General features: G+C 42.8%; 2 protein-coding genes across 4 annotated transcripts in view; both read left to right on the forward strand.

The window, feature by feature from the left end:
- The first annotated feature begins 960 nt into the window (after window positions 1-960).
- slc2a3b (solute carrier family 2 member 3b) lies at window positions 961-12048 on the forward strand. 2 transcript variants are annotated; one of them, XM_070551088.1, is made up of 13 exons: window positions 961-1310; window positions 1486-1593; window positions 1784-1877; window positions 1994-2078; window positions 5064-5168; window positions 5433-5593; window positions 5684-5924; window positions 6235-6397; window positions 8458-8645; window positions 9168-9272; window positions 9351-9452; window positions 9533-9736; window positions 9819-12048. In XM_070551088.1, the coding sequence occupies exons 4-13, from the start codon at window positions 1995-1997 to the stop codon at window positions 10068-10070; spliced, it is 1605 nt and encodes a 534-aa protein (XP_070407189.1). In that variant the 5' UTR covers window positions 961-1310; window positions 1486-1593; window positions 1784-1877; window position 1994; the 3' UTR covers window positions 10071-12048. The 2 variants fall into 2 exon arrangements, with proteins under 2 accessions (XP_070407189.1, XP_015805637.1); XM_015950151.3 differs by lacking the exons at window positions 1486-1593; window positions 1994-2078 and having other exon boundaries at window positions 962-1310.
- Window positions 12049-17573: 5525 nt separating this feature from the next.
- The window catches only part of ephb6 (eph receptor B6), a 74664-nt gene continuing 67956 nt past the window's right edge, over window positions 17574-24281 (forward strand). For both annotated transcript variants that reach the window (XM_015950153.3, XM_015950154.3), the window contains exon 1: window positions 17574-17727. In XM_015950153.3, the coding sequence (XP_015805639.3) occupies window positions 17670-17727 (58 nt within the window). In that variant the 5' untranslated portion in view covers window positions 17574-17669. The remainder of the gene's footprint in view (window positions 17728-24281) is intronic.

The following is a 24281-nucleotide window of genomic DNA, read 5'->3' on the forward strand; positions in this document are numbered from 1 at the left end:
GTGTGTGTGTGTGTGTGTGTGTGTGTGTGTGTGTGTGTGTGTGTGTGTGTGTGTGTGTGTGTGTGTGTAAGCCATATATAAAACTGTTCTTTTTTATGTAAGTGATAATTGTGATTAAAAAAATCTACACTTTTTTTTTTACCAGTGTGGCAGAAAACTGAGTTTCATGTTATAAAATTTGAACCAAACTTTTCTAACTCCACTCCAAATGATCTCAGAACAAAGAACTGGCAAAACACATACCGTCACAGGACGTCAAACATTTACGTTAGGGCGGCGCCAAACACAACATTTCCATTTTTTCACAACATCCTGTTACCTGGGTGTAAGCATTCCAATGCTTGCCACCTCACTCAATGGGTGTGTCCGACTCCAGGGTAGGATGCTTACTGGTCTAGCAAGGTCGGGTCCTTGCTAGACCGCTAAGACCGGAACCCAGCGGCTCTGAATTTGGACAGTCTAAATATCGCAGGCAGAGCACGTTGCGCACGCTCGTGTCCATTCAGAGCAGACAAGATAGGAGAGGGGAGGGGGGTGAGTCACCTAGTAGCAAGCCCAGCTTGCTGTGAGTTAGGGTTGGATGAGCGAGCCTGGGGCTGATGAGTGAAAAAAAATTATGAATAAACATTCGGGGCTGAAGCCCCCGTCAAAATCGGCTGGTGACGCGGCTGTGATTTAATTCATGCTTAAAGCTGCCCACATTATATAAATGAATTTAAGAGCCTACAATATACAAATATATTTAAAATGTGTCTAATGAGAAACCCCCTCAGACATAACAAGCATTTTTATAACCTTCTAGGGAATTTGCTGAGCTCCAGTGAGCTTTACTGTAAAGATGATCTCAGCTGAAGAATTAGAGGGGAGCCCGTTTGTTTACCGCCCACTGAGCCGGTCTCATGATTTCTGCGTGACCAGGCTTTGTGTCTGACCTCTGGGCTCGCAGCCTTTTGTTCTCGGAGCGTCGGTGGGCGATGGACGGAGCCTGCAGCGGTCGCACAGAGCCTCCTTTCACCGGCTGCGCATGCTCCAGCGTCTCTTCCGCCGTGGACACGCTCCAGAGCACGTCCCCTAGCGGAAACCACGTGTGCGCCTCTGCCACAGACATTACGACAGGGAGAAACACGCAGGTCCCTGAGGCGCGTTATTACTCAGAGTGATGCTCTCATTAGAATATGACCACAGAGACGCGGACGTTCCGGTGAACGTATAAAACCTCACAGACGGGAGGGTCCTTCATCATTTATCAGTCACTTCTGGACTAAACTGTTGTATTAACCCGGACTGGCGCAGATCCAACACGTAAAAAGGTAAAATAAACTTTTTACTTCCCTGTTCTGTTTCCGAACTTAAGTAGTAATTTTGTGAAAGCTGAAAAACAGATTTTACTCCCTTAATTATTTATTGTGATCTGTGTAATTTTATAGTGATTTAAACATAAATGCAGCCTAATATTTATTAAGAGGTTATGCCACTTTTTTTTAGACATGAAACAGGGTGAGGAAGTGAAGGGAGGAGGAGTTTACTGTTTGGACCTTAAAACGCGTGTGAGCGGTGGATTTGAGGAGCATCCTGGTCCATTAGATGTCATCTGTGGGTTTTAAAAACTTTAATATGTAACACTTCCCTTTACAAACCTCAGACCAATAGAATAAACATAATTTGGTGCTTTTGAAACTTGTTTTCAATGAAACAAACCTAATAAATATTTTGTTTTTTCCCATTATTTTAGGATTCCTTGTCTGATCATGAATGTGTGTGTGTGTATGTGCGTGTTTTGAAGGAACCGGAGAGCTTCAGCTTCATTTCAGGACGGTTCATCTTCATCCCCATCGGCCTCTTTAGAGATCAAGATGCAGCAGCTGGAGGACGAGAGGGTAAACATTGCACTTTTTGACAAATACGCATGCCTTTTACTTACATTTCACCAGTTAGTTATGGTGAAATGTAAATTGTGAAGCAGACCTCCGTGTTTCTGTGCTTTTCCACTCAGGATGAGGAGCAGAGCGTTTCAGGACATGAAAGTTTTATATAAAACGAGAGAGAAAATGAGGCTACTGGGTGACAGGTTTCAACTTGTGAGTTCCATTTCCTGTTTTTGAGTGCATGTTCCTCAGAGGAGTGAAACAAGGAGACCAACAACAGGTTAGATATTTTGAGGAATTTAAAAGGAGGCTAATTTTATTAATCACTCAAAAAAAGTGCAATCTGTCCGAGGTGGGAGAAACCACGAGCTATGCAAACCACGGCTGAGGTGTCTTTTGTAAGAAGTTGCTTCATTTGTTACTTCATCAATTCTTAAACCAGAAAAATAAAAAAGTACAAATTAATCTAAAATAAATCCAGTTTATCTATGTAAAAAGGACTTTAATAAAATATGTTTTGAAATTTCACTCCTAATATCCTCAAAAAGTCAATTTACGTAAAAATGACACATTTTCGTCGCGTCAAATGAAATCGGATGCGTATAAATTTGCTCTATAGTGGAATGAGGCGTGTTGGCTTCTGGTTGTAACTACGTGACATGAGTGAAACCTGAAATGCCTGCAGGTCTGCGCCGCCACAAGCCCAAAAGCATGTCGGTACACCCCCCGAGCCAGCAATGTTTCACATGGCCACTCCTTACGTCAAAGCTGCAACTTTGTCCAAACCTAACAGCAGCATCGCGTGTTTCATGCAGCATTTGTAACATTTGCGTCTCATTTTGTAAAGTTCTTTCCTCCGTGTCCATCTGCAGAATCAGAACGTTGCGTTTCCTTCCTACTACGCCAAAGTGTTACCTCTTTGCGACACATTCATGAAGCTGCGACGATGTATCACACCCATGGACGTAATTTTGGGGGGGGGGTCAGGGGGGACATGTCCCCCCCCCCACTTTTTCCAAAGTCAAGTTTTGACCCCTGCACTTTTTACCATCCAAAAACAATATTACGCTAAATTAAATTGACACTGGTTGAGCTCTAGGACCAAGTGGAAAACAACTGTTTGTGTTGAAGCCTGTTTCCCATTAGAGCATACTGTAAAGATACCCCCACACACACACACACCCGTGTCCCCCCCACGTCTAAAGTGAAAATTACGTCCATGATCACACCAGCTATAGTTGAACACATTTCAGGCTGTAATATTCTGCAGAGAAGAGCCCAGTTCTCAGCTGCAGCTGCATTCGAGCAATTTCTATTATCAGTCCAGCATCATTATTTTCCAAAAGCATCAGGACTTCCTCTTTGTGTCATTCTGAGCCGTTCGCTGCTTTACGATAAGTCAGCAGCCTTCGGACCTTACGCGCTGAAAGCCCATCACTGTCAGAGGAGAACGTTGAGTTCTGTGTTGAGTTAAGAAAACAAATTACTACATGTACAGTAAGAACTGTTCGTTTTAAGAGTCTCTGAGTCAGTTTGTTCTGAATAAACTTTGATGTTTGATTTATTTAATTTGAGCAGATATCTGGTTCTGCAAAGCAGAACGGAGCTGCCTGTGCTCATTTAGGGTCTAAAGAGGTTTTTAATTGGTGTGTGGGAGCAAGTTGAGCAAAAACAAAGCAGCAGGTAAAAGGAATTTTATTGAAGGCATGCACATTTTTCATAGTTTTAAATCATTTTCTTGTGCCAGTATGCGCTAAAACGACTCTTTACAGAGTTAATGAAATGTCCCTCAGACTCCCATCACACTCTGTAGTCAAAATGCTGCACTTGCAACTGCAGAGTGGCAGGCCGCCACCTGTTGTACTTAGAAAATGGAGCTGACATGCCTGACGCTGGAGTCTGCTTCCAGCCTGTTTCCTGCATGTTTTAGATCATGAACACAGCTGATAAGTTTGATTTAGCGATGAACCGCTTCTGTAGACACAAATGAAGGCCGAGAAGACATTTGAACGGTTAGATTAATGTGTTAAAAAGACAAACGAACAACGAGGCAATACGTTTCACTTTTGATTTCACTAATAAAACACTAGGGGGGGCTAAAAGCAGGAAAAACGGCCTTGTATTCATAAAGTAACTCTGAACAGTTTCCTGCTCCTTCACTCTACTGGTTGAAAGCGGAATTAAAACTACAACAATCCTGCGACAGCCTGTTGTAGCTAGTGCCAACAACAAGCTAACACTGACATGAGCCACCTAATCCTAAAATAAACCAGGAAGTAAAAAGATCTACACTGTTGGACAAAAAATATTATTCGTTAAAAGTCCAGTAGCAACAAAGCCAGGTCATCATCGTTTCGTAATTTTGACGATATTCATTCAGGTTTTAGCTGTTTGCTTCTCCAAAGACATTTCTCTTTTACTTTTACTTCCAGGCTTTGCCATGAGGCCAACAAAAAGCAAATTTCTTCTTTTTCTTCTTGTGCTTTTTTTCAACAATTGGCAAACTGAAATTGCTAACCTCTAGCATAACAGCTAACAGCAATCAAGCTGTTAAAGAGCACGCCCTAGGACACCTACCCACTTCACAAAACTATCTAGTTAGGTTTCTAATCAGCAGAACTGTGACAAACATAATACTGGTCAAGTTACTAACTCAGCAATCACTGAGATCAATGTTAAAGCACTGGCTTAAAGTTTACAACACTATCTAGTGTTGATTATACAGGCAGTAATTTACTTTTTATATTTCTCCTTTGGTATCAGATATTTGTCTTGTGAGTCAAGCAGGACGTTGCTACAGCAACCATAGTTGAAATTTCACTACTTAGCAAACCACGTTACCAGTTTCTGTCCAGCGTATAATCCTGGTTTTATGAGCTGAGGCCACTTTAATTCCTGAACATTCACAACAGCACTTGTTGTTTTTTCTCCTGGTACCTTTAGCTCATTATCTGAGAAATACCTCCAAGCTGCAGGTCATTGAGCTCATGCAGCGTGGTAACGCCTGATCAGAGCCTGAGTGCTGACCGCTGCTGCAGAAAGCCTCGTTGTGTGTAATGTTCCAGTGTGATTGTGAACAAGCAGAGCTTTGTGGAGCCAGAACCAGAACACATCCACCATTCAAACCCAGAGAGGGACGTACATGAGCCCCATCTGCTTGTTGCAGCAACTCATCATAACGTTTTTCTGTCTCAACAGCCCAGAAAGAGGGTGACCCCCTACCTGCTCTACTGTGTGTCTACAGCTGTCATCGGCTCTCTGCAGTTTGGCTACAACACCGGAGTCATCAATGCACCTGAGCAGGTGTGATCATGTTGTCACAAACCTGGAAAAATCAGGAAGAGTTTAGTTTTTAGTGTCATCAAAGAATTAAATCTATTAAAATGTGATTATTCCCAGCGATGGTGGCTTTTGCATGTACTTCTGTATGTTTTTTCATCATGAATATAGTAGTTGTCAGACTCCTGGTAGCCTTGAAAGCTTTACTGCCCCCGTATGGAAGTCATTTATTACATGTTCCTTCAGTGTTCCCACTGTTAACAGTCTTCTTTCTGTTTTATTTGACAGAAATTGCGAGAGTTCTTCCAGAATGTATACCTGGAGCGGTATGGAAGTCCGCTAACCCCCGAAGCCACCACCCTAATGTGGAGCTTTGCTGTAGCCATCTTCAGCGTGGGGGGCATGGTCGGGTCCTTCTCAGTTGGGAGTTTGGTCAACAGATTTGGCAGGTGGGAAGATGTGTCTGAAATGCTGGAAAAATCACCAAATCACCTTTCTCCAGTTGCCAAAGTCAACTTGGACTAATGTTTTTCTTGCAGGCGAAAGTCGATGCTGATCTCCAACATCCTGGCTGTGTTGGGCGGTGGTCTAATGGGACTTTCCTCTTTGAGTCGATCTTTTGAAATGGTGGTCATCGGCCGGCTGATCATCGGCCTGTTCTGCGGCCTGTGCACGGGCCTGACACCCATGTATGTGGGTGAGATCTCTCCCACCGCGCTCCGAGGAGCCTTCGGCACCCTGCACCAGCTGGGAGTCGTTATTGGCATCCTGGTGGCTCAGGTAAACTCAGACCGTGTACGCATGTAGCCAGGGTTTCCACAAAATGAAGATATTTTTCTGTGATTTGGCTGGTCATCCAGACAAAGGTGAAGACATACAGCACCAAAATGTCAGCATCGGTATTGACATAAATGTTTGGTTTCGTAACTCCACTGGAACCCCTTACCGTGCAACCTGTGTTTAAACAAGCTCAATTACTGCTCTATGCAGACCACAGGCCACGGACGACGCTAAGGATTGTTTTTATCTAATCACCTGTGACAAAAACCATCGGGCTCCCGTTGATTTCTTCTTTACACTTGTGCTTTAGATCTTTGGTCTGGAGTCTCTGCTGGGATCCAGTAACCTGTGGCCTCTGCTGCTCGCTCTCACCATCCTCCCTGCCGTCCTCCAGACCATCATGCTTCCTTTCTGCCCTGAAAGTCCTCGATACCTCCTCATCGTCCTGAAACAGGAGGAAGAGGCCAGGAAAGGTGTGTTATAACTCAGCTCAACATCCTGCCAACACTAGATGGCCACATCATTCTCTAAAAATGTTGCAATTTCTTTAGAAATTGCTATTGGATTGCTCAAAACGCTTGTTCCTTCTCTCTTTCTGACTGTTGAAAAATTTAAGGCTGGATCCATCAAAACGTGTGCAAACAGAGCAGAGATGAGAGACACTGCTGGTTATTAAATGTCAATCAGCTGTGAGTTCAGGTTGCCATGGTGATGTAAGGTGCAGAAATTTTATGGGATTCACTTTGAACAATTGTCTCAAAGATAATCTCAAACTGGTGCCATTTTCAGAAAATATGCAGCTTATATTTGATGTGGTTACCACACACACCAGTGTGACGTTTGTGCTTCTGGTCGACAGAAAGGCTAAAAATACCTACGTGGGATTAGAAATGGACTTAAAACATACAAGAAGTAAACATTTCTAATATCTCAATCATGTTGGAAAGAAAGTTCAAATGAAACAGATTTCCTTCACAGCCGGCTGGCTGGTTGTCAGTTTTCTATTTTTCAAAAGGCCAAAGAGGGACCTATAGTCTTCGTTTACAATCTGTGAGTCTGCAGGGTTGCCAGGTTGTTGCTGGAAAATGCTGCTGCACCAGCAAAATTAATTCAACACCGGCAAAATACAGCAGTGTTTTGTGAAACGCCCAAAGCTGGGTCCACACTGGCGGTATCTGTGGCACGAAACATCGCTGCTTCAAATAGAATCTAAAATAGCCTATAGGGTTGATCCAAACTGGCCGCGGCGTGGAACATTTTAGGTGTGTTCCAGAAGCAGCTTGCTATGCCGCGTCACGCTGCTAAAGATAGGAATGGTTCTCTTTTTGTCGCAAGCTGCTTCTGGGATGCATCGATTTCCACAGTTAGCATACAGTAGCTCGACAGGAAGTGACAGACGGACCTATACGCGTGACCTGACAACTTATTTACTACCAGTATCTTTCAAGAAGTGCAACAGTGTGCTTTTCGTGGTTTTAATCCTGACGGTGGAGAGGAACATTATAAAGGACATCAGATGTGATGTCCTTAGTCTGTTTTTGATTTAATAGCGTAAACAAACCGTGACCTTTGAAGTCTTGAGGAATTTTGTGATCTCAGAAGTCTAGCAAAGAGGATGGCAGAGGTGCCACTCCACAGGTGAGACTTCCCTGGTGTAGGCTAACGCGCTGCGAAGCATGCAAGTAAATGGCTTCGCTACCGTTCCACACTGTTGATGTCTCCAGTGTGGACCCGGCGGAAGCTAGTAACAGGAGCAGCCCAGAAGTTAACTCTTGTACTCGTAGGAAGTCACAACATTTTTTTTTTACTTTAATATCAAGGTAAAACCTGCAAGAGGCTAACAACTTTAATGGTAATTTTGAAGCAAATAGTCGGCTTTAAAAAATCTCATGCTAGTTTTTCCATTACCAACAACTCAAAATTACAGTAACATGTATTTATCTACTGTATCAAGTTACTGTGTATGACTCATCTTCACTCATCATCAGAATCTTTTGGCGCTGAGCCGTAAATGGCGACAGCCATGAGGCTCAAAGAACGGGAGCGAGAAAGTGACCTTTTGTTTAGAAAAATGGGCTGCAGTACCCACATTTGACCACATAATGTCATTCTTACTTCATTTTTACATAATGCACCTTTAAATGAAAGAATAGAACAAGTTCTGCATGTTGTTAAAATAAAGACAGAAGTGAAAGCAGTGCATTCTTTTGTAGGTTATAGAAAGTAATTTCATTTTCACCTTGTTTCTAGCAAAAATCAAAGTTCCACAAATTCCAGAAAAACATTTTCTCTGGAATTTTCACGTATCCAATGAAAAAGTCACTCCAATTTTCTCCCAAACAAGCACTTTTGAACATTTTTATTCAACTGTATTCAGTAAAACTTTTTTATAGCAATAACATTTTGTGACATCATGACTGAACACTAATCCCACCAGTAGAACGTAATCTAATCTCACCATGTGTTTGATTACAATGACGACATTTGACATGCGCTGACTTTCTCTTTCTACCCATTATTCTTCCTCCTGCAGCTCTGGTGCGTCTGCACGGCCGTGAAGATGTAAGCGACGATATTCAGGAGATGAAGGAGGAAGGGGTGAAGATGGCCACGGAAAAGAAAGCAACCGTGCTCGAACTCTTCCGCTCACCAGTCTATCGCCAGCCGATCATTATCGCCATCGTCCTGCAGCTGTCCCAGCAGCTGTCTGGCATCAACGCTGTGAGTGTCCATCATTCTTCCATAAATCAGCAGCACCGTGGAGCTAACGGGATCAGCGTGGATCCCGGGAACATTCGTTAAACTCAAACATTTAGAGATGTTTCTGACATGATGAGAAGCTTCCGGACTTAAGGCTCAATTTAAGTGAAAGAGATGAAAACAAACACAGTGGGATTCATGAAAAGCAGAACGTAAACCAGGCTGCTACTGTTGCATCTGACCTGACGATCACGGTGCAGCCAAGAGGTTGAAACATCGACAAAAGTCCAACAATTTGCCTTCCAGACCTCCATCTTTTCCCTGCATGCAGCTAATATCATTTCCCATAATCCAGCTCCAGTAAATTTCCACATAAAACAACTTGTAAAGCTACACTTAGCAATTTTACTTGAAATAAAAATCAAATAAAAGTATAAAAGTTAAATTAGCTAAAACATTTTGTATTTTTATGGTATTGTAAAGGATTTGAACTTTACTTTGTGCAGAATTTGGAGATAGATCTAAATTTGTGTGTTTTTTCAGGTATTTTATTATTCTACTGGCATCTTTAAAACCGCGGGTGTGACTCAACCCATCTACGCCACCATCGGAGCTGGAGTGGTCAACACAGTGTTCACCGTGGTCTCCGTGAGTTTCTGAGTCCTGAATCCGAGACGGACTTTTCTGTCTCCGGGTCAATAATCACTTTGACTCTTGGTTCTGCAGCTGTTCCTTGTTGAAAGAGCGGGACGGAGGACGCTGCACCTGATCGGACTGGCGGGAATGGCTGTCAGCGCCCTCGTCATGACCATCTCCCTGTCTTTAGTGGTGATTGGACGTTTGTCATTCACTTCCAGTGAGGATATTGTTTAAAAAGAAAACCTAACCCAGCTGATTTCTTTATGCAGAAAACCAATGAGTCTCTGAGCTACTTGGCGATAGTGGCCGTGTTCGCCTTCGTCGCCAGTTTCGAGATGGGTCCTGGTCCGATCCCCTGGTTCATCGTAGCTGAACTCTTCTCTCAGGGGCCCAGGCCAGCAGCTATGGCGGTCGCTGGCTGCTCCAACTGGACCGCCAACTTTTTGGTGGGGCTGGGATTCCCAAGACTGGAGGTACAGTCAAACGAAACCGCTACCCAAATGATCCTGCGCAACTTTTGATTTGTTTCATTACAACTTTTTCTCTTCATCTCAGGAACTCTGTGGTCCATATGTCTTCCTCATCTTTATGGTCCTCCTCATCCTGTTCTTCATCTTCACCTACCTGAAAGTCCCAGAAACCAAGGGTCTGACCTTTGACCAAATTACAGATGGATTTGCAAACAAAGCGGTCCAGTCCTCAGGGCCTGATGCGGTGATTGTCAGCTCACAAACGGGCTCAGAACCTGTTCCCCTGTCCCCTACAGAAAAAGTTCCCATGGTAGATTATCCTCCAGAAATACAATGAATGAAAGACTTTTAAAAGAAAACAAAAAGACAGAAAACCTTGTTTCTCACAGACGCTGCAGAACAGCAGGATGTGTTTAGGACTCAGAGTCTGTCTTTGTGCCTTTGTGCTTTTTTATTAAGTATTTTTTAAACGTCTCCCAATTTTAGCTGCATAAAAACAGATTCCAGAAATCCAAGTCAAACTTGACTGTACTTAATGTTCGAGGACATTTTCAGAGCTGGAACTCGCTGCATTGAGCCACTTAAGAGGATCAACATAAGTTCACGTTTTCAGCTGCCCTCAGTGGTCAAAGGTTGTCGGCTTTAGGGGTTTAATGTATTGAGGTCAAGCCTGAAAATCCGGTTTTGGGTCCTGGTTGTTTGACCCAAAAAAAAAAAAAAAAAGACATGTGTGCCTTAAAACAGCTTTAGCGAATATACAGAACAAGCTAGGTTTCCACATCCAAACGTGGAACAACAAAAGACGTTTAGAAGTAGAAGACAGCAACAAAACAAAAACAAAAACAAAAACACCACAAAGTAACGACTGTGTTTTTCTCTTTGGGACTCAGTTTGACCCCCCCAAAAAATGACCTGTCTGCCTTAAAACTGCTTTAGCGAATATACAGAACAAGCTAGGTTTCCACATTCAGACGTAGAACAACAAAAGACAGACGTAGAAGACAGCAAAAACAAAAACAAAAAAAAACCAACAACAACAAAACACCATGAAGTCACGACTGTTTTTCTCTTTGGGACTCTGGTAGTTTGACCCCCCCAAAAAAGATCTGTGTGCCTTAAAACTGCTTTAGCGAATATACAGAACAAGCTTGGTTTACACATCCAAACGTAGAACAACAAAAGATGTTCGGACATAGAAAACGGCAAAAAGAAAACAAAGTTTCTGTCCGTGACTTCAAATGGTGTTTTTTCTTTTTTTTTGCCCTAAAGCTGCTTTAGTGAATTTGCAGAATAAGCTAGGGTTCTACCTCCAAATGTGGAATACAGCAAAAGAAAAAAACATAATAAGTCACGGATGTCCGTGACTTATTATGGTGTTTTTCCTTTTGGGACTCTGGTAGTTTGTCCTAAATTTTAAGTAGTTGCAGCCAGCTGTACGGAAGTGCGGCGATTCGGCTTTAGCTCCGAAAGCAATTGTTGGCGGAGGTTTTTAGACAAATGTGAAAATTCAGTAATTTTTTTCATTATTTTTAATCTCCACAATTTATTTATATTATTTTTATATTATGTTGCTAAGAGGCATGAAAATAAATCTTAGGCTAATGTGTTTACCAAATTAGCCATTGTAGCTCTCACGCCAAAAGTACTTTGTCTTAAATTTCCAGAAAAATCTAAAAGCCTTAGTTATTGACTGAAATTTGTTCTCCAGGAAGTCGAAAATGTCTTTATTTTTTGGATTTGGCTGTTTATACTGATGAAGTAGTAGAACAACAGCTTCTTCACCAGAACAAGAAAAAAAAATCTGTAGTTATAAATGTAATTTAACTGTGAAATAAGTAATTAAATGCATTCATCACTCTGAATTCCTTCCAGCGTCCGCTTTACCATAAAAAGTCGCATCAATGGTCAGAAAAATAACTCATAATCTATAAAACAGTGTTTAAAATATTTTAAAAAATGTGTTCTCGTGTCTGCTGTTGACTGAACGCACATCCTGCTTTAACTAAGACGTGGCATCAACTAGAAACACTAAATAAACAGTATTTATTTCAGATGCACAAGTGTAATTAAGTATATTTGTAATTATTATATTATAGATTATGTATATATATTAAGGTTATCAGCTGTTTTTATGTCCTGAAGGTGTTTGATAAGGTGTCTGACTAGCGTCTAATGACTGCACTGAATGTATTTCTCTTTTTCGTGGCTCTGCACAGTTGTTAATGCAACGCTGCTTCAACAATGTTCACACTCCTAGTATGTACATGTTTTCACTTTCAGTGCCTTTTTTGTGTGAATAAAAAGAAGGAAAGTTATGCTGAGAGTGTGTGATGGTCAGCTGATCCGAGTGGTAAAATCATGCACCTGTATGTTAAAAGAAAGCGTGACGCTAATGATGCTCCTGTTTAATCTTTTTCGTGCACAGAGCCAGATGCGGAAGAGGTTTGCTATCATGACATTTTAATGCAGCTTCTGCACTGTAAAACTTTGTGGTTATTTATGACACGTGGTATCTTCATTTTCTTTTTCTGTTTTTGGCATGGCAGCAAAATCATCAATTAGCTGAGTGGAGCAGAGCAATGTGAGGTTTCACAGCCACAAACGCCAAAGCAGGGCACACTCGAACCAAAGAAAGAGCAGTATTTTATAGAATCTGCTGAACTGTTGCACATGCACAAATCTATCTTTCTAGTCCGTCTTCAGTCTCACATTGCACCATTTAGGGGTATATTTTTTGTTCTTTTTTCATGATGGATGACATCTGAGTGTGCATATCCTTCACTGAGACTTTCCCTCAGTTTCCTTCTGAAGAAATGCAAAATTATTCAAAGTTTTTGGAGAGCTGAGAATTTTGGAGTTAGCCGTCATCTTCATGGATGTTTTTCCAACTCTTTTTCAAAATGGATTAAACAAAACAAAATACATATTTTAAAGTCATACTTTGCAACTTTTTCATATTTTAATTCATTTTCTTGAGCCAGTATGTGCTAACATGGTCCTACAGGGTTAATGAAATGTACACTGTAGTGTAAAGCGCTTTGGAGTCCTTACTCTGAGAGGCGCTATACAAGTGCGGGTCATTTATCATTAACTTAGATCCTCACTGCCTACTGTGGCCAGAATACCACACATATAACTCCATAGTATTGGTCTGGTCTCTGTTGGACTTAGAAAAGTGGAGCTGAAATAATTGGCACTGCAGTCTGCTTCCAGCACGTTTCCTACATGTTTTAGATCAAGAAGACAGCTGATTTGTTTGGTTTAGTGATGAATCGCTCCTGTAGAAAATAACGAAGACTTAGAAGACATTCAGCAGTTAGATCAGACCTGGGCATTTTACGGCCCGCGGGCCACATCCGGCCCTTTGGTTGACTTTGACCGGCCCGCGTAAGGTTAATTGGAAATTACAAAATAAATGTATTTTCTCATTTTACCTCATGCATGGGCTAAGGCTGCATTGCTTTTATTTTGAAGTTGTATTTTACGTGCACAATGACGCAATACGTATAGCAACAAGTACCCGCGGTTGACATGGTGATTGTAGCCTGAGAAATGTCCGCTCATGCAAAAAAGAAAGATGCCGAATGCAGGATTTTCAACAAAAATTGGACTGCTAAGTATTTTTTTTTACTGAAGTCGGAGGTAAAACCGTGTGTTTGGTTTGCGGGGAGGAGATTGCCGTGTTTAAGGACTACAATTTGAGTCGGCATTACGACAAGAAACACTCGGAAAAATACAAGAACTTGTCTGATGCTGAGAGGGCACGGACATCCGAATCTTTGCTAGCAAAGTTGCAAAAGCAGCAAGGCTTTTTTACTAAGCTTCACACATCCAGGGATGCAGCAACCAGGACCAGCTTTGTGATATCCCACAAAATAGCTAAAAACAGCGAACCGTGACCAGGTGGATCGAGGACATTGCGGGGAACCTGGAGCTTCAGCTGCAACGTGAAGTGGCAAGTTTTGACTTTTTCTCATTAGACGGGAGCTGTGATGTCCGGGACACAGCCCAGCTGCTCGTATTTGTCCGGGGGATAACGGACTTCAAGCTCACAGAGGAGCGGGCAGCAATGCGGTCGATGAGAGGGACAACGACAGGGAGTGATCTTTTTACAGAGGTAAATGCGTGCATGGACACTCTGGGATTGAAATGGGAGAGACTGTCACAGCCGGGCGTACACTGTGCGACTTTTTCACTTTTTTGAGCCGATTTTCCAGTCGTGCGAGAATCCACGACATCGGGGCGAGTTTTGCGCCGAGCGGTCGTGTAGTGTACAGGGGGTTACGAGAGGCGATTAACACCACGTGACCAGCCGCCGATCAGCAGTCGTGAGGTCGCACTCTGGTGTGTTTAATATTTCGCTCGTCCCTCGTGAGGGTATCGCACTGTTGAAGCGGCGCTGCGAGCAGCTGCGACCCAAAAAGTATCAGAACCGCTCACGGCGCATGCGCGCGCAATCCTGCATCAACACTTGTCGCTCGCTATTTCCCTAATAACACACGCTGTTCGTTTTTGTTTCTACACGTTTTTTTTACTCACAAAGATTGTCAAGAAAGTGTGTTTGTCGTGTTCATGTCAAATTAAACTGATCACAAAACACAGATTTACTTTCTTTATTTCGTTTTCCTCATCCAACCCCCATAAATCCCTGTGTGTCCTCCAGCAGCACTCCCGAAGGACAACAGGCAAAACAAGACAAAAAAGTCTAACGTGTTGAGTAAAAACTGCTATTTTTAGCACATTTTTAGGGCCGACATGTTGCTACCAGACGTACAGTGTGAGCAGTCAGGTCGCATACGAGAACTGGGTCGTACAGTGTGAGCACATGACTCGTGAGATCTGCTCTGCGAGGAAGTCGTACAGTTTGAGCTGAAGCTGAGTGCTGCGAGTGAAAAAGTCGCACAGTGTACGCCCGGCTTTACATGGAAAAATGTCGGACTTTTGAAACGCATGCAAGATAAAGTGACAGAAATCGATGCAGATCAAAAATAGGTGTTTTTGCATTGTATTATACACCAACATGTGTTGTGCAAGTCAGTGCTAAAAATCAACCATGTTACTGATGTTGTTACTAAAATAATAAACTTCATCAGGGCGCAGGCGATGGATCACAGACAGTTTGTGGCTCTTTTGGAGGACTCCACACAGCTGTCAGATGGCTCAGCCTGGGGAATGTGCTGAAGAGGGTTTGGGACTTGAAAGCAGAGATTCAGGATCTCTGCTGGATTTCTACTCTTCTCTTAAGGAGGACTTTCCAAACCTGAAGAGACATGCTCAGAAGATGTTGGTTCTCTTCGGCTCTACCTACATTTGTGAACAAACATTTTCAATGATGAAGTTTACAAAATCCAGGTATAGATCCTCTCTCACTGATGATCATTTGTCAGCTGTGCTTCGCATCTCCACCTCAGACATTCAACCTGACTTTGATGCACTCGTTAAAGCCCAGCAGAGACTAGATTTCTCTCACTGAATAAGAAAAAAATTGCTTAAAAACACAAAATAAGGTGTTTGGACCACAAATGTAGGCAACTAGCAGTGAACCGGGACACTTTTTTTTAAACCTCTTTCTCAAGATCACAGTTCAGTGATTTTATTTTACAGACAATACTGTGTGTCTGTAGAATGCTAAGAACCTCTTTCCAACAATATTTGAAACTCAGAATGTGTTTTGGAGTGAATGTGACTGAAACTGTTAACTAATATAAGTCACAAATGTTTAACAAAAACCAAATGTGCACACTTTGTTTACCATTGCCTTGGGAAATTTGAATAAATCACATTTTTGTAAGCCAACCTCACTTTTTCCTTTTTGCTCATTTATAACATATAGTCTACTCTTACCAGCTTGAAGAAACAATGGTATTTACTGCTTTTTATAAAGAAATACCATTAATATTATGCATAATTGACTTCAGCCTTTTGGCCTGCGGCCCTCCACAATATTTTCTATTTCTCATGTGGCCCCATGGAAAAAATAATTGCCCACCCCTGAGTTAGATTAAGGTGTTAAAAATGCAAGTGCACAGCGAGGTCAAGCGTTTTACTTTTGGTTTCACTAACCTAACACTAGGGGGAGCTAAAAGTAAACCAAAAAGGCAAAGTGTCCTTTTGAGGCTGTTTTCAGTCGTGTATTTGAGTATTTCATGTTGCCTATTGCACAGTCAGGTTGTATACAAAAATAAAGTGTAAAGAAACAAAGGGACTGTGAAATAGGTAATAAAAATATGGTACGAATGTTTCATTGAGAGGACTACATTTTCTAAAATCTGCTTCAGGAAGGTTTCAGAAAAAGAAAACTGAGAAGCAAATAAGCACAGAAATGTAAAATCTAGAGAGGTTCCAGAAACTTTGTGTGTGTTTTTCGTTTCTCCCAGAGGAAGTCAAAAGGAAGAGGGGATAACAGAAAGTGGTCAAAAACCACCAAACCTCAATCTGAGAGTCAGTTGCATTTAACATGGTGACCTGAAATTACTGACCAAGATGGCTATTTGGGTGTTTTCACACTGGAACAAGGAACGAAGAGCAACAGGAAAATACAGAAACGAGTGAAAACATACTAGAGTATTCCTTCATGAGTTCGTGTTTAAAGATTCTTAGAAATAAAAAAGCATGTTTACAAAAAGAACAGTTGAAATTCCTGTTAGTGCCTTCAGTACTTCAGCCCTTTGGGAGCGTTTGGGAAGAGACCTCGAGACACACACACACACACACACACACACACACACACACACACACACACACACACACACACACACACACACACACACACACACACACAGCTGGCTTGGGAATGGGGTCACCTATCTATGTCAAACCAACACACTGCGTCTCTCTGGGAGAGGCCGCCTCAGTCCGGCAGATCACCGGGAAGTAGAGCATGAAAGCACAACACCCTGCAGTACTGCAGGCTCTCCAGTGAGGGGCGTGCACACACCAGAAGATGTGTGTGTGTGTGTGTGTGTGTGTGTGTGTGTGTGGGTTGAGAGGTGAGGAGTGTGTCTGAGGAGAGAAAATGGAGGGTGGGGGGTTGCTGTGGTAGGGGGACCACATCAGAATCAGAATAGGTGTATTGCCATTGTCAGTGAACAAACAATTCACAAACTAGGAACTCGCTTCGGTACTAATGTGTTACATATAACATGAATAATAAGATTAAAAATAGAATAAAATAGAATAAAAAACTAGAATAAAACTTTCAGTGATAAAAAATGGCAGGTAATGGTAACATGGCCGATAACGTGACGTTGTGTCGAGTACAGAAGGCGCGCATGGTTGTGTGTTTATAATCTGTTCACAAGTCTAACGGCAGATGGAAAGAAGCTGTTCTTATGGCGGGAGGTTCTGGTCCGGAAGGTGGAGATCATCCCTGGAAGGTGTCTGATTTATACTTTGGTGTTTCAAGTTGGAAGTCAAACGGGAATTGAGAGAAGTTTGGGGCTCTCACGTGCCACAGCTTGAATCAGGTGAAACGTCCAGAACTGTGAACTGTGAGGGACGCCGTGGTCCTCAGTGGGGACTGGGCGGTCTTGAACGCCTCACGGATGTTTGAAAGACCAGACAAACTTCTCTTCATCACTTCAGTCCTCTTTGTGATCTCTTCATCTCCTCCTGTCTCAGTGACAGCAGTGTTGTTCTACTACTCTTCCTCTGGAGCATTCTCGTCGAACGTGCTGCTCTGTAAATATTTCTCCTCTTTCCCTCAGCCATTCATCTAACTGCCCTCCCTCCCCATCTCCTCTTCCTCCCTCTTTATAGAAAAAGGAGCATGCAGACTCCACCTCCGCCCTCTCTCTCTCTATTGCTCTCCCTCCCTCTCTCTCACCCCCTCTGCCTCCTCCTGCTCTGTCACACGCTCCATCTTCCTCTGTCTCTCTTTTTTCATGATCTCTCCCTTCCCTCGCTGTCTGTCTGTCAGTGTCACTCTGTAGTGGAGATGTGGAGTGTCTTTCTGTCTCTCTGCCTGTTTCTGCAGCCCTACTCAGCTGAGGAAGGTAAGAGCTGAACTTTAGATGTGGGTGCGTGCGTGTGTGTGTGTGTGTGTGTGTGTGTGTGTGTGTGTGTGTGTGTGTTTGTAGACTTGCTTCATCATAACTTCTAGGATTTAATAAGTCTAATCATGTGCAAAACAAAACAGGTGCATGCGTAACCTGCAGCTTGGGACCCCCATTGTCAGACAGCTCTATGTGTGTATGTGTGTGTGTGTGTGTGTGTGTGTGTGTGTGTGTGTGTGTGTGTGTGTGTGTGTGTCTTCATTGCATCTGTGCATATGCATACTTGAAAGCAGCAGCTAGTCAGTCTGGAATGAAAGTGCCAGGTGCGTGTCGGCTCCTAAAAAGCTCCTGCAACAAAAGAAAATGGAAATCAGGCATGAGGACAATTAAATAATAAGTTGCATAACCCATTTGTTCTTTGCCTTTGGGCACGGTGACTCCCCCACCCCCTCCACCCCTCGTGTCACTCATGATCTCACGGATGTGACAGCCAGAGACCCCTGCCCCCTCCAGGACGCTTAGCGGTGCCCTGCTTTTTGTTCACCACAATGGAGCATTTCTCCTCCTCGTTGTTGTTGAGCCTCACAGGTGTGCTCACTAAATGGAAACATTATAGTTGAAGGTGCAGGAATGTGTGTGTGTGCGTGCGTGCGTGTGTGCGTGTGTGTGTGTTAGACTGAAATACATGATGGATAGTTAAGTGAGACTCAGTCAATACAGTTGATTGTCAGGACAGAGTGATTCAAGAAGACTGTGATGAATCAGTGAATGTAGTCATATAGAGTAGACACAGAGAGAGAGAGAGAGAGAGAGAGAGAGAGAGAGAGAGAGAGAGAGAGAGAGAGAGAGAGACTGTGTGTGTGTATGTGAGTCTGTCTATACACTTAATCTCATCATAAACACGACAGAGTGTGTCAGCACGCTTTCTCAAAGAGTGTGTTGGAAAGAACTGCACCTGTTCACACTCATCTCTGGTGTGTGTGTGGTGTGTGTGTCTGAGTGTGCGTGCGTGCCTGTAATAATCTATAACAGGGTATATGTCGGACTCCCTCTGCAGATCCGAGCTGTGTTTGGAACAGATGGCTTGGACTTAGTTGAGACAGAATACCAGTGAAGGGGAGAGGCTGCACCGTATTACTGGCCCACTGACTCTGTTTGTATAACAGAAATAATACAGTATTAACCCAGTAGCATGGATGGGCTTGCACACACACACACACACACACACACACACACACACACACACACACACACACACACACACACACACACACACACACACACACACACACACACACACACACACACACACGTGGACACACTAAAACGGTTCAGTGATATCATTAAGGCCGGAGAATCAAGTGTTTAGATCCAAATCAGCGATTATCTGACTTTATGGGTGTGTGTGAATTTTTCTCTTTGCTGTTCTTCATTAAATCATTAATTACAAGCGATGAACTTGAATTGACGTGACACTTGATTTGTGTCTCATATAAATAACTGTTGACGCGTTGTTAGTGCGAAACCACATGACTAGTCTCCTAATTGTTTGATGCATGGGGAGAGTGTGTGTTCACACGGCACATTAAAGGGGAGGGCTCGCAGGGCAGGCACACCTGATGCCCCTCTGGTGCATCCCTTCATGATACGAAAGCGAGTCTATAAATAAACCCTGGTGTCATCCCTAGAACTTAATTTGTGTCTTAAATTGATGCTAATTAATTGTCGTATTTATAGGAACTAGATTCCTGAAGAGCCTCTGTTTGGAGAAATATAGTTTACATCAGGCAGGACTGATGAGCTAACTGCTAGGATGGCCAGTCCAGTTAATGGTGACCATCACTTTCACTTTTAGCAGTTAGTTTTCTGCAGCTCTTGACAGGCCTTAATCAGGGGTGGACTGGGACCAAAATTCGGCCCTGGCATTTTTACGAATTGTCTGCCCTCCCCATTGGGAGAGTGGTGGGGGTGGGGGTGTTGCCACCCGCGGACTCGTCTCTAGGCCGAATGTGAGATCTAATATGGACTGCACTGATATGGACTGAGACTGTTAAATTACAAGCAGGGCCAGACTGCTGCCACCCGGAGCCGTGGCCTTCCAGATCTGCTCATTCTCCACGGGCGGAGATCAGCTGGATATTAGCTACATGCTAACATTGTAAAACAACTCCTACGTCATCGCTCTACCGCGTTTGTCTTGCTAAAAATGCCTGGAAAAACTCTGTTAGCTTCAGGTTTCCATGTAGCTAATGTTCTGCAGATCACCAACCGTGGAGGAGTGTCGGCCCAAGCTGGGCAAGCGGCCAGAATGCCAGATAGGCCAGTCCACCCCTGGCCTTAATGTAATAAACACTTTTTATTCAAGAGTTCAACTTTGCACCTGTTTCCAGTGGAAGTGCTTCAGACGTGAATCTGCAGCGACAACGTTCCATGCAGCAAGGTCACAAAATAACAGCAGAATTGCCAGATCATGCATGAGGTCACCAGTTCACGCAATAATAAGCAAGGAGAAAGACAGCAGCACATATCCCAAAAAAACTTTTCTGTCCTGTTTACGTCTACGAAGGCGTCACAGGAAATTACGTATTTTTTAAAAGTTAAGAAACAAAATCAGAGTGTGCCTTTTATTTTGAAAGCTGCCGGATGTTTTATCCTGCTTTTGTGTTAAACTTCCTGTCTTGTCTTATGAACTGAGGCACATTTAGCAGGGTGATGTGTCCCTGTGCTTCTGGGACACGCCGCATTTCAGCCAGTGGAAAGAAGCCCACTAAAACCCCTTCATCAACACAATCTCATCTGATTATATTTAAAGAGCAAGTCACCCCCAAATCTACTTTTTTATGCTGATAAATGATATAAATGAGTGTCTAATCGTGCTGAAGACACATCTAGTCAATAATTAAGCACTTTAGTGTATTTTAGTTAAAATTTAAATATTCTGCCTAAAACTGTCAGTGTTGCGCCGTCGTCAGGTAAAAACTCTGTACTGCTTTCAAATTTAAATCTGCCACCGCTATTGGCTAAGAGGTACACCAGGGGTGGATTTAGGACTGAAGAAGATCCAGGGCTTAACACACACACACACGCACGTGCGCTCGCACACACACACACGCACACACGTGACACGCACTAGTCAACATCATATATATTTGTCTTGTACCACATAATTTTTAATCTGAAGCTACATAATAAGCATTTTCAGGGCAGAATATTGTTCCTGTTAGTGTTAGTGTGAAATGATAGTAAATATTCCCTTTCTTTCTCCATCAACTTTACCTGATAGTAAGCTAACTTTAGGCAAACCAGCAGCACAACAAGTATTTTCTAATAAGACTCACAAACCTGAGTCAACACCAGTCTCATCAACGCTGGGGTTCTGTCACGGTACATTTCGTCTAAAAAACGTCCTTATGTCCATCTTCACTCATGCGTTTCAGGCAGAGACTGTAGAAGAAACCAGGCACTGTAGAAGAAGCTGGCTGCTGAAGGGCTTCTTCTTCAGTGGTGGAGGATCAGGCAGGCTGTATACAAACTACTGCTAGCTGCTCCCTCTCTGTTGGACTTTGGTACTGCATGTTACTTCCACGTTTGCGATCCGGGGCTTTTCATAAAACATTCGGGGCTTGAGCCCAAGTAGCCGGACCTAACGCCGCCCCTGAGGTACACTATGATGGTAGCTGGTACATCGTGATGTCACAATGTTGTTGTGATCCTGTGTGTGTATTTGTTAGCGGCTCCACCCTCTCGGTCTGCCAGGCAACAGCATTTGTTGCATTTTTCATACATTAAGTGGAAGTGGAGTTAGACTCTGGTAGGGGGTGACTTGCCCTTTGACTCATTCACTGCCAGCCATTTCCTGATCTGGAAAGCCTTTCAATGCCAGCGTTTTTCAGCGTTTTCACTGTTTTTTTTTAAGAGTCACAGAACGTTGTGCTCTATGATGATGTCAACGCCAAAGTGACTAAAGCAAAGAGGAGACTCACCTCTTACAACAGGAAGATCAGAGCGTTTCGAGCCTTACCCGTTCTTTCATAATCCGCTGTCGAATTGTGATCGGCAGAAGCTTTTCTGGTTCACGCCTCACTTTTTTTACAGCAGCGGCCCAAAACGATCTCCTAACACATGGATTTTCTGCTTCCTGATGAAGATCGACTTTAGAGCTGGGATGTTTGTTCTCACAGTGCGGGGGCTCGCTCCGACGCCCACACGGTAAAAAAGTGCAAATGACAAATTAAGTCGTCAACGGCAGTGAATGAGTTAAATAATGTAGAAAACATAGATGGGTTAAAATAATATTCATTGAAATTTTATAGACTAGGTTCACTGAAAAACTGTTTTTTACTTGTTATTTTAGAAACATAATCAGTCACTCAAAGTTAATCATGAACGCTAAGCATCAGAAAGTCTTCTACACCTATTTCCTGCATTAGCGCTGATAGAAAATAGACTGGGATTAGAAAAGCCACTCAAATCTGCGTCACACTGTAAGCTAGCATGCATGGACTCACCCATCTTGACTCGTGACGAGGAAGGCTGCTGTTGGTTTAGTGTTCAGGTAGGAGCTGAGAACGCCTCGGCTAGCAGAAGCTAACTGTTAGGATTAGCAGCTCCACAACACGGCTGACTCCTTCAGGCTTGTGGTTTTTGAGGAGATCAAACATCAACATTGCAGAGCAAACGGAGTCAGTTTCTCAATGCCAAGGAACCTTGCCTTGATGTCTTGGCCCCGCCCTGGTTGCCTATGAGATACGTCATCGCAAGCGGCCAAGAGGTGTTCGAATGTTCATGTTCTACCAAGGCGTGTGTTCTCCGTTTGTTAGCCGTTTAGCTAGCTCAGCAATGATACACGGGAGGTGTCTTGTATCCTAGCCTTGGTCAAAAATTACCCACAATACACCACGGTATTTTCTAAAGGATGGTGGATCAGAAGCTGGCAGCTACTTCGGGGACAATTTTCAAGTTTAAAAGTAAGTCAGCTAATTAAAAATGTTATTTTTTAGATCCAAAGACGTTATCTATTGTTGTTTAGTTGCTTATTAGTTGCAGCTTCGGTGGCTAGCGCGTAGTAACTCACTTACATATTTAATTTAACAAATGTATACACAATTTAAAAAGTAAAAAGCTTGTTAAACATTTATATTGAAACTATTACGTATAAAATATAACGTTATCTCCCATGTCACGTGACGTTACGTGACTGCTGTAGAAGCCGCGGTCATGTGATGCAAGTCTGTTCCATTTAACCATTTTCTTTGACCAAGGAAGGACAGTGTCCTCGCAAGGCCAGGCGCCTTGACATTGAGAAACAGTGAGAGTCAGTGGTTGTCATGTTGCTATTAGCCAATCAGAGAAGAGATGTCCAAATATTAGGAAATAAGTCTCAACATTCTGCCGTGTTCGGCTCCTCTCTCCTTCAGCTAGCTTTTACAGGAACATCAGACCTTAGGCCTTCATTTACACTAGAGAACACTGCAAATGTGTTGAAACAATGAGTGAAGTTGGCCTTTAAAACAAATACTCAACAAGTGGATGAGCTAACCTCTACTCACTAACACTCAGCTGGCTGACTAGATTATTTGTGTCACCGCTTCTCTGCACTTAAGAATTTGAGACATTTTTTCCTTTCAGAATGAAGTTTTTATATTAAAAGGAGCCTCTAAGCATCTTGTCATTATCAGAAACAGCAAAAAATAAATAAAATCCTCTAAATGACTCCGATTTGGCCGTGTGAGCCTCTGCAGGGGTTTTGGGAAAAGTCTAACAGTGATTACTATGACACTCTGAATTTTCTTCATTTTTTAATTCCTACAGTTGTCCGTTTACCAGAGAGATCAAAGGACATCTCCAATTAACTTTACAACATGTGGTCAGAAATAAAAAAAAGTAACACGTCAGGAGCTCTCTCATTCCAACGCAGGTGGGAAGACAGTCCGAACGACAACGATCCAACCAGAGAAAAAAGGCGCGGAATCAGAATCAGCATGATCTCAGACGGTCAGACGTTCTGGAAAGAAGGATAACTTCTAAAAAACTTTCAAGGGTTTTTCACAATAAAATAATAATAATGATCTCCATCAGGAGGTCACTGAGAACAAGAGTGTGTGTGTGTGAGAGAGCAGAGTCAAAAGGCTGTTAGGGAAAAGTTTAATGGACATATAAAAAACTTAAAGCTTTTAGATTAAATCAAAACTGATGATCTGTGAAACGCACTAGCTGCATTTTTATGTAATTACATTTGAACTGAACCTATGTGCGTCTCTTGTCCATTGTCTATTGGCCCCATCGCTGTATCTTATTTAATCGTGCAGCATCTGGGGCCGCACCGCCTGCTTCATGGAACAACGAGTTCTGATTTAAACGAGTGAATTTTAAAGGAAAGTGTCAGGTCATTGGCCCATGAGCTGAATCACAACAACACAAAGTGGGTTGTGCAGCGAGACAACAAGCCTTAAGCTCACAAATCAATTTACTGAAGAAGAAGAAGGTCAATGTGTGGACGTGGCTAAGCCAAAGTCCAAGTCATGAGCCGAGGGAAAGGATTTCTGGGAACGGGT

This window comes from Nothobranchius furzeri, chromosome 5, assembly GCF_043380555.1.
Source record: "Nothobranchius furzeri strain GRZ-AD chromosome 5, NfurGRZ-RIMD1, whole genome shotgun sequence".
In the NCBI taxonomy this organism is placed as follows: domain Eukaryota; kingdom Metazoa; phylum Chordata; class Actinopteri; order Cyprinodontiformes; family Nothobranchiidae; genus Nothobranchius; species Nothobranchius furzeri.

What these genes read in the sequence shown, in the direction of transcription:
- slc2a3b (XM_070551088.1), top strand. Translation starts at nt 1,995, where the DNA reads ATGAGGAGCAGAGCGTTTCAGGACATGAAAGTTTTATATAAAACGAGA. An exon ending in AGCTGTCTGGCATCAACGCT is followed by an intron (nt 8,646 to 9,167) that starts GTGAGTGTCCAT and finishes GTGTTTTTTCAG; the next exon opens with GTATTTTATTATTCTACTGG. An exon ending in CCATCTCCCTGTCTTTAGTG is followed by an intron (nt 9,453 to 9,532) that starts GTGATTGGACGT and finishes TTCTTTATGCAG; the next exon opens with AAAACCAATGAGTCTCTGAG.